We start from the raw sequence: 15943 nt of genomic DNA on the forward strand, positions 1-15943 counted from the left end.
GAGTGGCCTTGGAGGCCACCTCTACCCTTCTTGTCCCTTGGTGGGACCTGTGAAGGATCAAGTTGGTGACACCTCTAGCTTCTGTTTATCTGCCCTCTGTATAGCATGACACCTCAAAATCCCCACTGCGGTGAGCCAGGCTGAGCTTAAGGCATGCTTTCCAAGCAGAGTCCCTTCAGAAAACCCCAGACTTGGCCATTAGAAACAGTGAACGTTTTAAATATTTTATTAACAAATGAACTGGCAAAAGAACACGTTATCTGCAACATTCCAACTGTCCCATCCCATGCGCACCATGGTATGGTGGTGGGTATGTGCCATGCTTTGCTTTGAGCTATCAGCTGGCTCTCTGAGTCTTAACTGTGTCCAGTCACCCTCCAACTTCTGAGGACATGAAGATACTTTCTGCTCACAGGCAAGGGAGAGAGTTTTGTTGGGATCTCAGGACCATTGAGGCAAGCCATGCCTGCTGCTGTGGAGGCTGGGAAGTAATTCTCCCTCCTGGGGCAGGCACAGTAAAAACTGGTAAAAAAAAAAAATTCTGGGTGGGCCCTCAACCCTCTCACAGCATAGAGATCCTCTGAGACTGACCTAGAGGGTATCGTCTGACTCTCGGTTGCCACCACTGAGAATCCAGAACCGAACCAAAGTCTGTGATGAGCTCTCCCCACAGTGGACCTACTTCAGCAGCCACAGCTGCGAGGAAGAAACAGACCTGTACAGTGAGAGGGACTAAGCAGAGGAAGGAGGACTCAGAATAACCATGCAGTCACTGGGTGCCTTCTTTCCCCAAGAAGTTACCATCGGCTCTGCTCAAGTTCCCAGCTCTTTTCTGAAGGTGACACCGTTGGTCCCACGGAGCCTTCAGCCAGGCGTCTGTTGGCCTCCTCTGCTGTTGCGTTCCTTCAGCTTCCGTCTAGTGGATATGCAGGGAGATCTTTGTACAGAAGATGCCCTGCTGGCTTTGAGTGGTGACGATGGTTCCTAAGACTCCCTGCGTCTGCAGGGTCTCAGCCGCGGCGCGGGTGCTACCAGTCCAAGCATGAGCAGGGGACATCGGTGTGCACTGTGGAGGTGTGGGCTCCTGACAGGCACCTTGCTGCAGGCGCTGCACAGCATCCTGCTACCCTGCTGACTGCACAGTGCTGTCTGTGACTGAGGAGCAACCTAGGACAAAGATCCTGCCCAGGAGCGTCCGTCAGAAGCAGATGATTCTCTTCTCATTCTCGAAGACTTTGGCCTCCTCGGGCTTAATCAAGTTTCCATTGAGACTGGTGAGAAGGAGAAAAAGCAAATTTTATATAAAATGCTATGGAATATTATCCATCCATTTCCAATAAGTGACCTCACGCACTGTGTGTGTCATACAAACCTGAAATAAAGGAGCACACACTATCCAAAGTATGCTTTGATATTAATACCAGCTGTCCTTGCTTTATTTACTGGGTCTCACTGGACTCTTCTATAAGCAGCTTCTATAAGCTGAAGTTTAATGACATTTTCAGGTCTCATCTTTCTTTGGAGCCTTCATAGGCATTAGGCTGTTTTGATCTCTCTCCCTGAAGCACCGTGACATCTCTCAGGTGGACATCACAGGCTCTAGATTTTCTCCCGTCTCTGGGCACTTATTCTTTTTTTTTTTTTTAATATTTATTGCTTTATTTCATGTATATAGGTACACTGTCGCTGTCTTCAGACACACCAGAAGAAGGCATCAAATGCCCATTACAGATGGTTGTGAGCCACCATGTGGTTACTGGGAATTGAACTCAGGACCTCTGGAAAAGCAGTCAGTGCTCTTACCCGCTGAGCCATCTCTCCAGCTCTGGGCACTTGTTCTTAGCCTGCTTTCTCATGTCCTCATTCTCAGTACTGGCCGGAGGCTGGAATCTGCCTGGGCTCTTTGCTTCTGGCCTCTTATCTTGCCACAGACACATCAGCTAGGCAAGCTCACTATTGGGGCCTTTCTCTGGATGTCACCATACACTTCAAAGTTGCCACAGCAGCCCAGGCCCCCACTCAGGGAATAGTCCCTCCCTGCATCCAGCTGTGTCAGGTAGCATGCTGGAGTCCCCGAGGCCTGCTTCCATCCTGCTAGTCCGGCTGTCTTGGAGTTCTGTTTTGATTCCTAAGCAGCTCTGGCTTGACACTCTGACCCTCTGCAGCCTCAGCATCCTTCCTGGAGTGTTACTGACTGCTCTGTTAGATGCGCTCTGGCCTGACCACATCCCCTTTCTGCTTCACACCCTTCATTACCCTTCCCCTGAGCTTAGTATAAAGATCAAAATACATGGTCTGACCCTGAGCTCTTTCATGCTCCGCCTCTCTCCTCAGCCTCCTGGTCCACACCACCTGAGCCTATGGACATCAACTGTGGACATCTTTGAAACTGGGTGCGTTGCTTTCCTTGTTGCTGTGACAAAGGCAGCTCAGGAAGGAAAGGTTTATTTTAACACGCAGCTTGAGGGTATAGTGGCAGGAAAGGTGTGGCGACAGGGGCATGGGACAATTTGTCACATTGCATCTGCAGTCAGGAAGCAGTACAAGATGAATACTGGTGCTTGCTCTCTCAGAGCTGCCCCACCCCCACCCCCCACCCCTTTCTTTTTCAGTCTGAGGCCCCAGCACATGGGATGCTACCACTCATGTTCAGGGTGGGTCTTTACACATCAGCTAACTCAATCAAAATGTCCTCATAGACACACCCAGAGATTCCACCAGTTCAGGCTAGCCTCAAATTCCCAGAGAGCTGAGTGCTAGGATTAAATACACATGCCACCATGCCTGGCTGCTTGTCGTTCTTGTTGGACAAACTCTGCCTCTGGATGGGTCCTTCTCCAACAGGTAGCACTTGCAGATCACTCCAGCCTTCCAACTCCCAATCTTCCTTGGTGGCTTAGTCTAAAGTCTCTTCCTTAGGAGGCATACTGGCTGGTTTTGTGTGCCAACTTGACACAGCTGGAGTTCTCACAGAGAAAGGAGCCTCCCTTGAGGAAATGCCTCCATGAGATCCAGCTGTAAGGCATTTTCTCAATTAGTGATCAAGAGGGGAGGGCTCAGCCCATTGTGAGTGGTGCCATCCCTGGACTGCTGGTCCTGGGTTCTATAAAAAAGCAAGCTGAGCAAGCCAGGGGAAGCCAGCCAGTAAGCAGCACTCTTTTATAGCCTCTGCATCAGCTCCTACCTCCAAGTTCCTGTCCTATGTTCCTGTCCTGACTTCCTTTGGTGATGAACAGCAGTGTGGAAGTGTAAGCTGAATAAACCCTTTCCTCCCCAACTTGCTTCTTGGTCATGATGTATTGTGCAAGAATAAAAACCCTGACTAAGACAGGAGGCCTGCCTTGAACCCACTTCCTCCTGGCCGACTATCTGCCCTAATGTGCTCCTCCCTCATCTCAGGGGGAGGCCATGAGGCCAGTTCGCATGTGTTCACCATTGGATTCTCAGTAGCAGCCCAAGGGTGGCATTCAAGCCCATGTTACTTAGTGGAAGGAAGATAGTGACACAGCACCAGGAATGCCTAGTACCAAGAGGTAGGCCCAATCAGCTTACAATCAGGACCCCCTCACAGAAAGCTTCGCCTTTGGGTACCAGACAGTTCTCTCTTGTTGGAATGGGGCTCTATTCTCTATAACAGTCTTGTTCATAAAGGTTTTACTGTGACCGTAAGAGGGATAGATTCTACATAATAGTTAATTAGTTGTCAACTTGGAAGGATCTAGAACTATGTTCTAGAACCAGCATCTAAACACTTTTACACATGCCCACTTCAGGCAAGGTGGGCGAGACAGTTTGTCCACTGCTGGGATTCTGTCCTTCCTGTTTCACTTCAAAACAATGCTGGCTGCAGCACCTGGACTAGTGTGTGACCAGTGACATTTCTAAGGCAAAGCCACACCTTTCAGGAGCCAAGACTGGGGAGGACTATATCTTAATAGGTCTTGGGTGTTGTAACTCTTTTCTCCACTGACACAGGAGACAAGGGTTAATGGCATCCACCCCCTGAATCTGGGACTCCGGTTCCTGGTGAGGCTACTCCATAAGCCTCAAAGAACCCACAGTTGGCTTTGTCCCTTCTACACATCACGCTGGAAGGGACACTCCAGGCCCAGGTTCCAGGGCACATTTCCAGAGCACTCAGGGCCACTGAGCTCCCTCCTGTAACTGCTGCCCGTCACCACAGTGTCTTCACAGGCAAGAAGGCAGAGGAATTGGCTTCCATGATAGCAGAAGGATGTTATTGGCACCTGGTCAGACGCTATGGAGCTGGCTGCTGTGACAAGGGTGTGGCCTTACCAAATCTCTGTTATGGCTGTGTTCTTCTGCAGTGCCCTCGCCAGCTGCGCTGTCCCCTTGGCTGTGATGCGATTCTGGATCAGCCTGAAAGAAGAGTGCACCTGTGTTGACACAGAAGGTTGGGTCCAACCTGGGATCCACGGGGTCAGGGTTAGGTGGGAACAGGATCCCCAGAATTATTCCTCGCTTGACTGACAGTGGCTCAGACACATGAGGACACTGAACACCCCAGGAAATCCTCTGTTTTTACACAGTGAGTGTGATATATCCAGGCTCATGCATAGCATAATTTTAAACAGATCTTTCTCTCTGCTCTCTCTCTCTCTCTCTCTCTCTCTCTCTCTCTCTCTGTGTGTGTGTGTGTGTGTGTGTGTGTGTGTGTGTGTGTGTGTGTGTGTCCTTCATTGCAGGGATCCCCAAGCCAAAAGAATTGGAGACCATCAATCTAAACACCAAGAACAGGCTGTCTGCCACTCCTTCCAAGTAGTTAGGCAAAGGCAGGGAAGAATTTAAGGTTTTTAGAATTTGAATTCAGAATTTAAAGTAGCTACCAAGTAGTCTTGTAAGATGGTGCCAGGTCCTCCCAGCGTCTAGAAGAGCAGGCGGGAAAAGGGTTCTGCTGCTGTCACTCATGGTACCTGTGGTGCAGCACTGATAAATAGGATAGCAGATAGGGGATGTGTGCTGCAGATGAGACATGAACCAAACCAAGCAACGTACAGGCAAGGCTGAAAAGGCAGACACTGCCTGGACGCCTAGCCTGCAGTCTGGACCCCTGGTCTGCAGCCTGAAGCCCTGGCCTGCCGTCTGGACCCCTGGTCTGCAGCCTGAAGCCCTGGCCTGCCGTCTGGAGCCTGCTCTGCAGTTTGGAACTAAATCTATAGCGATGCATCTGCCAACCACAATGTAAATTCAGACCGAGGTGATGATGAGTCTGCATTGTATCATGGACTCTCTTCTTCACCAGGCTGTAGGTACAGGAGGCTACCGCCATCTTCAGTGATGCAGCCACCGGTACCCAACTCAAATACGAAACCGTCTGTTCATGCTCTTGTCAGTAGCTATCATTAATTACAATGGGACACACACGTGCATGCATGCACTCACACACACACACACTCACACACACACACACACACACACACACACACAAGCATGGCGGTAGGAAGACTTGGGAAAAAGAGATTTGTTGGAAGGACAAGGAACAAGAGAGGATACTTGAGACTTTGCTCAAAGAACATTTTATATATGTGTGAAGTTAAAAATAAATTACATTTAAGAAAAGAAACCAGGGCTGGTGAGATGGCTCAGTGGTTAAGAGCGCCGACTGCTCTTCCAAAGGTCCCGAGTTCAAATCCCAGCAACCACATGGTGGCTCACAACCATCCGTAATGAAATCTGATGCCCTCTTCTGGAGTATCTGAAGACAACTACAGTGTACTTACATTAAATAAATAAATATTTAAAAAAAAAAAAAAAGAAAAGAAACCAAACAAACCAATAAATGATCCATTTCAGAAAAAGAAAACCAGATTTTGGGAAGAATGGGGAGAATTGGCCCTCCTGATGTGGCTTCCACTTTGGAAAGCTGTGCAAAGTTTCCTCAGAAAGTTAAACAGGCACTCTGTGTTACCAGCCACTCCGTGCCTAAATGTATACACCAAGAAGAGGAAAATGTGCTCCTGCAAAAACCTGTGCATGAATTGCTCATGGAAGCACTAGCCAGAATGCACAGGAAGAGGAAATGCCCAAGATCTGTCAACTGACAAAGAACAAAATCTCTTATCTCTATGCCCTGAAGTCCACGTAGCTTTAAAGGGCAAGGTAGTACCAATGCATTCCGGCCATGCATGGGTTAACCTTGGGAACTGTGCTAATGAAAGGCCAGGTTGAATGGTTCTATTTATATGAAATGTCTACCTCAGAGGCAAAAATCAGAATTGTGTCACCAGGGCAGAGATGGCAGGACAGAACCTGGGGGAAGGGCAGTAAACATGGTCTAGACCTAGACAGTCACAGCTATACAGCTTTGTGACACTAATACCCTCTAACCTTTCAATGGCTGGATGCTATGATATGTAGATTCTATCACCAAGACTATGTACAGACAGTAGAGTCTGGGACCTGGGCCCATGAGTTACCATAAATGCCGTAGCGTCTGGTTCACTCTCAGCATCTCAGCGAAGCACTCTGCAGACTCATCATTAAGTTCATTTTTGGTCAGCCTGGAAGAAAGGAAACGTTGAGTCAGGAGATGGACAGATATTTGTGAGTTCATTGTGAGACCTTTTAGAGCCTTCCCTCCAGCCCAGCACCACATGCTGAGGGCCAGGCTCCCAGGCTACTCTGAATCCTGCATCACAGCTGATAAACACATACAAGGGCTCTAGCCTCCAGGCAATCCTTCCCAGAGACCTTATTTCCTGCCCTCCTACCTGCAGCGGAGTTCCCCACCAAGACAGAGCTCTTGGATATTATAGAATGCAAGCCCCCCCCATCCCCACCCTCGAGATATAAGGGGCCAGGGCTTGCTGATCAGCCTCCAGGTCAGCTTCCGGCCCTAGATCTCTGAATGCCATCAGCTCTCTGCATCAACTGCACACTACCCAGCTCAGGATAGAGACCTGGAAAAGCCCTGCATGGTGAGCCATGCTCGGCTGTGCTCTGGGGTCACTGTGAAGGACACGAACTCTGTGACAAGGCTCAGGGACCCTCTCAGATGCTCTAAATGCAGCAGTTGATGGGACAAGTGCACAGAAACTCCCCGACGTCAACAGAGGAGGATCCTCTTGTTCCAATGGGTGAAAGAATAAGATTACAGGAATTAGCTCTGCTTAGACAATCATCCTCTGCAGGGCAGTTGGGTCCCATCCATCCCAATCTTAAATGTACTTTTTCCTCTGAGATAAAAACCATCGGACTAGAAAGTCACCCTGATGTGTACAAGACGTTCATTAAAGCTAAGAAAAGTGGTAACGGTAACCCCAGCTACTCAGAGGTAGGAGGATCGTGAGTCTGAGGCCAGCCTCCGTATATTTCAAATTTTAAAAAAGAATGCAAGAACTGGAAATAGAGAACAGTGTCAGAGCTATGACCCAGCGTGCCCAAAGCCCTGAGCTTGAACCTCAGTACTGAAAAGGAAAAAGATGTGTAACAAAGGTTTAGACTTTGCAACACACTCAGGGGTTTTGTGCTCAGGATGCAAAATGCGAACAATTTTAGGTACCCGTCAACAGACAAGACCGATAAAATAGCAGGCATCCATTCGAAGGTGTATTGTCTTAGAGACGGTAAGATAGACAAAGAAGGAGGCAGTGTTAGAGTGTTCTGGACACCAGCTTGCTGGCCTTACATCACTGACTAGCAGAGACAACTCAGGCAAGTGATTTACTGTGTCTGGTCTTAGCATGGGCAAGTGTGAAGAGCAACAGTATACTACATACAGAATGAGTAGTGTCTTAGGGTTTTACTGCTGTGAACAGACACCATGACCAAAGCAACTCTTATAAAGACAACATTTAATTGGGGCTAGCTTACAGGCTCAGAGGTTCAGTCCATTATCATCAAGGTGGGAGCATGGCAGATTTTAGGCAGGCATGGTGCAGGCAGAGCTGAGAGTTCTATATCCTCATCGGAAGGCTGCTGTGGGGATACTGACTTCCAGGCAGCTAGGATAAGGGTCTTAAACCCCAGGCCCACTGTGACACACCTACTCCAGCAGGACCACACCTTCTAATAGTGGCACTCCCTGGGCCCAGCATATGCAAACCATCACAGGTGTGATGAGTCTGCATGTGTGGAAGTGCAGAGGGACCCATGGCCTGCATTAAGAAATCTACATTCTTGTTCATACAGAGCAGCCGCCCCCAACCGGTGTGGATCTGGGCACTTAACAATGTTTTGAGGGAGACCTTTTTGACCACCACAATTTGAGGTACTCCTGGCACCTAACAGGCAGATGCCATGGAGGCTTTTATATACCCTCCAGTTCGGGCCAGCTCCAAGCAACAGCCAAAACATCAGCAATGTGGAGGCGAGACATCCTGACAAGAATGGATACATCAAATTCGCAGTGCATAGTGAACAGCTGTGTTAGCATATAGCCAATAGTCAAGTGTACTTCTGTTTTGTATACATTCATACATACAGAAAGATTAGAGGAGAAAAATACTATCTGGAAACCATGAAAAATTCTAAGAAGCAGAAATAGAATGTGCACATTTTCCCCTACAAAGCATATGTTATTTAAAAATACTAACTTTTTGGAAGGGAAATAACTTTTAAAAAGTCTACTGACTGACCAGAAGATCCAATGTCAAAACTGTCAAAAAAACAAAACAAAACAAAATCCAAAAAACGATTTCATGTTGTTACTGTTTGAGTAAGGCTTTCACTATGAAAAGCAGGATGGTGTTAAGCATGCAATCCCCCAGCCTCAGCCTTTTGGATACTGGGGCTACAGGTGTTCTCCACTCCACCGGGCAGAACATGGGATTTTCAGTAAGTATGGGTAATGGTTTATACTGATGGACAACTTGCCAGGATCTAGACTCCCCGGGAAGACCAACCTCTGAGCATGATATGGGGAGTTTCTAGATTGGGTTAACTGAGGTAGGCAGCCCCATGCTGGATGCGGATGGCACCCTTCCACGGGCTGGAGCACCACCCTTCCACGGGCTGGAGCACCGTCGTGCTAAGGAGAAAGTGAGCTGAGGATCAGTGCTCACCTCTCTGCTCCCCCGCAACCCCCAGTGTGAACAGCTGTCTCACGCTCCTGCTACCATGCCATCCTTAGCGGCATGGACGAGGCATGGACAGTAGCTTCAAACCGTGAGCCTAGATAAATCCTTTCCTCCTTCCGCTACTTTTCTCAGGTCTTTTGTCCCAGCAAAAGAATAAGTAACTAACACTACGTTAGCAAGGTCTCATGAGTATGGGGAGGCAAGAGTACACAGCAGGGTAATTCAACCTGCTCACAAATAAAGATAGTGGGAAGTGAAGGGTTAAATGGCCTATAAGAGAGATGGGGGGGGTACCCAAAAGCCATATCTGTAACACCCACTTACTAAGTGGGAGGATTCCAGGTTTCTAGAGACAAGCCATCTGGGGCATGGATGCCAAGTCCTGATGTGAGGAATGATAAGAGGCAGCTGCACGGATGAACAGCAGTGCAAGGGGAGGGGAGGAAGGTGGGGAAGGGGAGGGAGGGGAGAAAGGAGGAGGGTGGGAAGGAAGGAGGAGGGAGGGGAGGAAGGAGGAGGGAGGGGAGGAAGGGGAGGTGCCTTTGGGCCAGGCGTGTGAAAGCTGGGCCTGTTTTGAGGGGACTTCTGGCACCTTCAGCTAAGCTGAGAGTAGGTGGCAAAGCCTGCTTCATCCCTGTGGTGGGCCCGGGTTTGTGGAAATAGCTGGGAGAGATTTAATTCACCTTTTAAATAAAGAAGTGCTTTTCAGTTCTGAGTTCATAACCCGTGCAACCTCGGCAATAATGACCAGACCCAACCCTCAAAAATGACTCAAAATGTTACCAGATTACTGTCAGTGTGGTGTTCTGCTTCAGGGCCTGCGCAAGGCTCTTCCCTCCCTCCGGAGAGATGCCATTGAATGCAAGACTAGAAAGGAAGACACAGGGGACGGATTATTACAGGCCTGTCCATGGTTGGCCTTGCCGTCGACACTCAGTCACCTGGGAAGTATCTGTCTGCACACAGCACCAGGCAGGAAGCGGGGTGCTTGGCCCAACAGCAGGAGCCTGAGGGTCTGAAAAGACCTTGTAGAAACAAAGGGAGAACTCCAGGGTTTGCATCTGAGCTGACGGCCAAGGGATCCTGGTGCTCTGAAAGAGGACTGTGCCAGGCTTGTATGTGTGAGGGCATTCACAGGGCTGCTCAGACCATCTGAGAGTTTCAGAAACCCATGGAGTCTTGGACTCCTTTCCATGGTAGAGCCTATAAGACTCTAAGACTCCAAGGCTCTGGGGTCAGGCAAGGACACTAATGGATGGCTGTTCACAGGAAGGGAGGGCCCCCTCTGTCCTAGAGTCATTTGAGAAAGAGGAAGGAACGGGAACCTGCCTGCCAGTGTCCCTTCCGTTTTATCTGGGCTTGAATATTGCTCCTAGCCTCTGCCCCTACAAAGGGTGCCACATGGAGAAACTGAGGGGCTTCAGGTGTCCCGTGTCATCCTGTTGTTCACTGGGCACTTAAGAATAATGCACTTGACCAAAAACTCACACCCACTGAGGAAAACTTCAGCAAGAGAAGCCAAGTGCCAATCAATGTTGCCCTAGTAGAAAAGACAGGCACCCCCTCCCAACAGTTCCTCCCCAGGTCCCTGGAGCCCATATCTCAGAAGGCACGTTACCTGAGAGTGGTCAGGCTGGGGTGGTCCTTCAATGCCTCTGCGAAGGCCTTTGCCCCTTCGTCTCCAATCTGATTACCCCACATCCTGAAAGCAGAGGTAAGAAAAGGACTGTTCCGCGGCCACACCTCCAGCTGATGACAGCTGCCCTCTTGGTTCATTCTCAATAGGCAACTCCCAGAGCAGTTACCTCAGGCCCAGCCTGCAGCTGCCTAAGAAGCCAGCCCTGGGCTACAGTTACAGAGAGCTGTGAAAACAGCAACAGCCTTAAGTCCAGAGAGGCAGATCAGCAGGTTGCGCAGCTCGCAGCTCGAGACCAGCCTCTCTGAACTTTGAGAAGGCTCCAGTGGGAGACACTCAGCCAGCAACTGCCCTAGAAAGAAAATCCCAGGCCACTCTGAAGAGCTGTGCACAGGAGTTAGATGTTCACCCTGGATCAACTGAGGTAGCAAACGGATGGCCACTGGAGATGATTTTGGCCTCCCAGGAAGCCAAGAACTGGAGCTGTGGCTGAAACCTCACCAGCAACCTTACTTGTATGTGGCAAGAATGTTGCCAACCAGGGCCTGAGTTCCACTTCAGTCTCGGTGGATAATTAGAACACTGAAGCTGATCTCCCTGGCCAGGCAGACCTCTCAGAGGGCAAAATAAACAATCTGCCTAGTGAAAGTCTCACATCGAGCTCTGCCTCTGGGAAGAGAAATCTCAGTGGAGAACCCGCCTCCATCAGATGGACCTATAGGAAACTCTGTAAGGCTGGAGAACCCGCCTTCATCAGATGGACCTATAGGAAACTCTGTAGGGTGTGTTCTTGAGGTATGTAAGAAGGCAGGCCGGAGTGAGCCCCAGAAGCTAGCCAGTAAGTAGCAAGCCTCTGTGGTCTCTGCTTCAGGTCCTGCCTCCAGGTTCCTGCTTGAGTTCCTGCCCTGACTTTCCTCAATGATAGGCTGTGACGGGGAAAATGTTAAGCCAAACAAACCCTTCGGTCCTCTAGCTGATTCTGGCCTTAGTGTTTATCACTAAGGCCATTAAAAAAAGTAAACAAAGACAGACACCTATACTGCCTGTGCAACCTCGGGTAAGCATTTAAATGTCTTCAGCCCCAGTTTCTGAAATCCTCCGTCAAACGGGATAACAAGGGCAGCCTTTGCAGAGCATTGAGAGAGGTTGTGTGATACCATAGATGGCAGCCCTTAGAACAGTGCCTGGCCTGGAAGGGCTGGCTGTTTCCATCAGGAAGAGAGGCTCTGTCCCAGGGAACAGGATAAGCTCCCCAGTCTGCCCTCTCGAAACAGCTCCTGCCCTTCATGAAGAGCCAACAGGCTGCTTTCAGGTATGGGCTACAGGTTCCTGTTTTCAGCTGGGGGGGAGGGGGGGGAAGGCATGCACAATACAATTGAGTGGCATAGTTTTTAAGTAAAGTGTCAGAATATTTATGATGTGAAACTAAGTGGGAAAAAATGAAGATAAAATCTGTCCACGTGGTTGACTTCTGTTATGTAAAAATAATAGAAGAGGGAGATGGTAGAGTTTACATGGTTTCAAATACCAATGACAATGAGCTCTTGCTCTCTCTCTCTCTCTCTCTCTCTCTCTCTCTCTCTCAGGCTAGCCTTGAACCTGATATATAGCTGAGGCTGGTACTAATTTGTAACCTTCTTGCCTTCACCCTCCAGAGTCTAAGATTCTGGGCATGTACAACCATATCCAGCGTAAAACCATATAGTTTCTCGAGAAACCCACCTATGTTCTTTTCACAATCTAGGAAAAATTACCACGCCATAGGAGTTTCTTAACCACAAGGAGATACCACTCCTGTCAGCAAGATGGCTACAGTTAAGACAGAAAAATAAAAAATAACAAGTGCCGGCAAAGAGGTGAGTGAAATGGAGCCCACGTGCTCCACTGGCAGGAGTGTAAACTGAGGCACTGCCATGAGAAACATATGAGGGCCTCCAAGAAATCACACAGAGGGGACAGAGCTGGTTCCAACGGTGGAAGGACAAGGGTTTGATTTCCACACCCATATGACAGTTTATGGTCATCTAGAACTGAAGTTCCAGGGTCTCAGGTGTTCTCTTTGGTCTCCGTGGCACCAGGCGGTACACAAACATACATGCAGTCAGAAGATCCATATCCACAAAATACAACTTTAAATTAAAAAAATATATAATGGAGAAAAGAGAAATCAAAAATAGACTAAACATTCTACTGTAACCCCGGTGGGGGGCTGGTTAACCACAGAGAGTGCAAACAGGATCTAGCAGATATGCCTGTGCTCCTGAGCCTGTCACCAGTGTTCACAACCCACATGCCTAGTGACAAGCAAGCCAATGAGCAAATATCCAGAGAACAGTCAGCCTGAAAGGAAAGAAACTCCCACACGTGATAACAGGAATGACCCTGGAGGCAGAATGACCCATGGGGTGTCACATTAAGTGAAACAAGCCATCACTAAGCTAACTAACTAACTGTAATGTACTCACTTCAAATTTGGATGCCTAGAAATAGATAGCAAGCCAGTTCCAGAGCCAAGAAGCACTTTGGAAGGTATAGTCTTAGGGCTGTCTTACATATATGAATCAATACCACTGAACTGCACAATGTGGTGAAGGTGGCTGACTTTATAGTTGTGCCTTTTACCATAAATTTAATATTTAAAAAAAAAAGCTACCCAAAGGATAATACAGTCTCAAAACCAAGACCATCTGCTGGCAGCGGTGAATTCACAGAGCTAGGATGGCTCCTTCCAGTCCCAGTCACGAAGACACTGACTTCCAAATGGGTAATTAAAAGTTTGTGTAGCTCTTGAGTGTCACTGTCTCTGGGACTTCCCACCTATTTTTTATGCACTAGTCACCAGGGTGTCTGTGCTGCTGACCCCTGGGTCCTTCTGGCTCACCGGTGTCCAGAGCTGGCAGGCTGTGTGCACCCATGTGTGTGGGAGGTCCCTTCTACTCACCCAACATCAACGATGGAGGTGCTGTTCTTCACAGCCAAAGCCACACACTTCCCGCCCTCACTTGTTATTCTGTTTTTCCCTAGTCTGCAGAGAGAAGGATGCACGGTTAGGCTCTGTATCGGAACTCCACCCAGGCCATCTTCCCAGCACTGAGCCCACCATGTCTTGATGCCAGTGTGATCTTGCTCTTGGTACTCATATATCTATGCCTGGGGTCTTCTCTCAGGGAGGGACCCACAGCCTGGGACCAGTCACCCAAGGAGATTGCTCATGATCTCTGCTGGTGGTCAACCACTGGAGCCTTTCCTGGGGTTCTCTAAGTGACCCCAAGACCATCACTCACTTCAGTGATGGGGGATGCTCATACTTATTGACAAGGGCCAAGGTGCGTGTTTCCATTACCAGGAGGACTGGATGGTCATCCTGAAAGGGCTTATCTATGACAGTACCAGGGATCAAGCTCCCTGGGGAAGGAGGATCTTTCTCTGACATTCCAGAAAAGGCAATAGATACAACCCTTCTTCCTAGCCAATGGTTAGGGAGATTAAAGTGCTAACTCCCCACCAACAGGTTCACAATCCAGGCCCCACACTGGGTCATAATTCCTCCACAGGATGAGCACACCTGGCCAGTTTGGACCAGTATTGCCATGGGGCTGGCAGAGGCTTTAGGGTGAAACCTCTTTATGATAACATTGGTTCATGTAGTAATGGAAAAGGCGATCTGGGTATCTGTAGAGAAAAGCAATTTCTAAGGAGTCCCCGCCCCTTCCCCACTTACTTACTTAAGGTGCTTGAGGCCTCTGCATTCATCCAGGATTTGGGCCACATACCTGGCTCCGATATCAGTTATCTGGTTGTTGTATAAACTTGGAGAGAAAGCACAGCCAGGGGCTTTATAAGTTTCACTGTCGCTTGAACACTCTCTCCTACAGTGGGTACATGCCGCCTACTGATTTCCACTGTCTAGGTTTAAAGGGGGAACTCACAGAGCCCTGAGTTTGGGCTCTGCCTCAGCCTGGCTCCAAAGTCAGACTTCCCTTCTGCACTAAATCCTTACACGGCTCCAGCCTGTGTCACAGGAAGAATATGCCACCGTGCACAGCCCTGGCACACAATGTGGTAAATGCAGGTGATGGCGATTTACATTTTCTGAAGAGTAATGTCCTGTGTCTTTTTTTACAAAACTATTTTCCCTATCCATTCTGATTGAAATGTAAGATCAGTAAAGCAGTAAGGCTCCTCTCTGCGGTCCCCCATCATATGTAACAGAGCGGAGCATGGGACCTTTTGACTATGTGTCCTCATGCCCCAGGGTCCACGACTGAGGTCCAGGGGTATGAAGTGACAGAAAAATCAGCAGCCATGGGGCCACCTGCCTTCACTTCAATGCCAAAACCCAAAGCTCTTTGTCACTGATTTAGCAACTGACTTGGATCTCTGTGTGGTCTTTACTTAGCCCTACTTGGTTCTGAGTATTCACTCCCTTTTCTGAGGTATTTGAAGAAGGTACTAGCTAGGACCCCTCTGGCGGAATTACTACTTTTCAACATACATGCCCCTTGCTTTTGACCTAGGAATAGATCTGAAGTAGACAAGTCTAATGTATAAACAGGCATTTTAACCTCTACAAAACCTATCCCGATATGCTTTCTCTTCATATCCTCCAAACCAGCATGCCCGGATTGGGTCTCAACTGTTAAAGTAAGGAAGCTGGGGCTCCGTGAGTTTGTGATGAGCTCAGATCCTACCTAGATACTGGTTGAGCCTAAAACAGAACCCAGAACACATGTGGTGACGCATGCCTGTAAGCCCAGCACGTGGAGGCTGAGGCTGGAGGATGCCAGCACTGGCCATGGTTTCTGTCTCCAGTGGACCACATGCCTGCTAATCTTCTGCTGCTTAGAACTATGACCAGGTAGCAGGCCCAGGATCCTCAAGCGAGACTCACCCCAGGAACGTCACGATCTTATACTTGGTCAGTTCCTCACATAGCACCTTCACCCCCGTGTCGGTGATCTGGTTGACGCTGAGTCTAAAACACAACAGTGAAGATGGCCATACTCAGTCCAAAAATGTCTATAGGCAGGACCAGCAACAAGACTGTAGCCCAGCCCTGAAACAGAAGGGTCACGGAGACCAAGAAGGGCATGTGCAGCCAGCAACCTCCAACATCCTGCATTTTGGGTGTGGCTTCTCCATCCTCTCTACACAGTGGGGAGCATGAAGTCTGAACTGTGTGGGGCCACCTTTAGAGATCACTGCCACTAAGGGTACCCTTGCCTTTTAGGAGTGGGGTCAGGGCATGAGATAACTTGCAAAATACAGG

The 15943-nt window shown here is 48.9% G+C and overlaps 1 protein-coding gene across 4 annotated transcripts in view; it reads right to left on the minus strand.

Moving 5' to 3' along the window:
- Positions 1 to 203: 203 nt before the first annotated feature.
- Positions 204 to 15943, minus strand: part of Nod1 (nucleotide-binding oligomerization domain containing 1) — a 48733-nt gene continuing 32993 nt past the window's right edge. For 2 of the 4 annotated variants that reach the window (NM_172729.3, NM_001171007.1), the window contains exons 5-12: positions 15566 to 15649; positions 14400 to 14483; positions 13616 to 13699; positions 10657 to 10740; positions 9822 to 9905; positions 6438 to 6521; positions 4297 to 4380; positions 204 to 1271 (exon numbers count right to left, since the gene is read on the minus strand). In NM_172729.3, coding sequence (NP_766317.1) covers positions 1199 to 1271; positions 4297 to 4380; positions 6438 to 6521; positions 9822 to 9905; positions 10657 to 10740; positions 13616 to 13699; positions 14400 to 14483; positions 15566 to 15649 — 661 coding nt within the window. In that variant the 3' untranslated portion in view covers positions 204 to 1198. Of the gene's footprint in view, positions 1272 to 4296; positions 4381 to 6437; positions 6522 to 9821; positions 9906 to 10656; positions 10741 to 13615; positions 13700 to 14395; positions 14484 to 15565; positions 15650 to 15943 lie in introns of all 4 variants that reach the window. The other 2 variants (XR_377400.4, XM_006505278.4) reach the window with 2 other exon arrangements.

Source organism: Mus musculus, chromosome 6 (genome assembly GCF_000001635.26).
Source record: "Mus musculus strain C57BL/6J chromosome 6, GRCm38.p6 C57BL/6J".
NCBI lineage: Eukaryota > Metazoa > Chordata > Mammalia > Rodentia > Muridae > Mus > Mus musculus.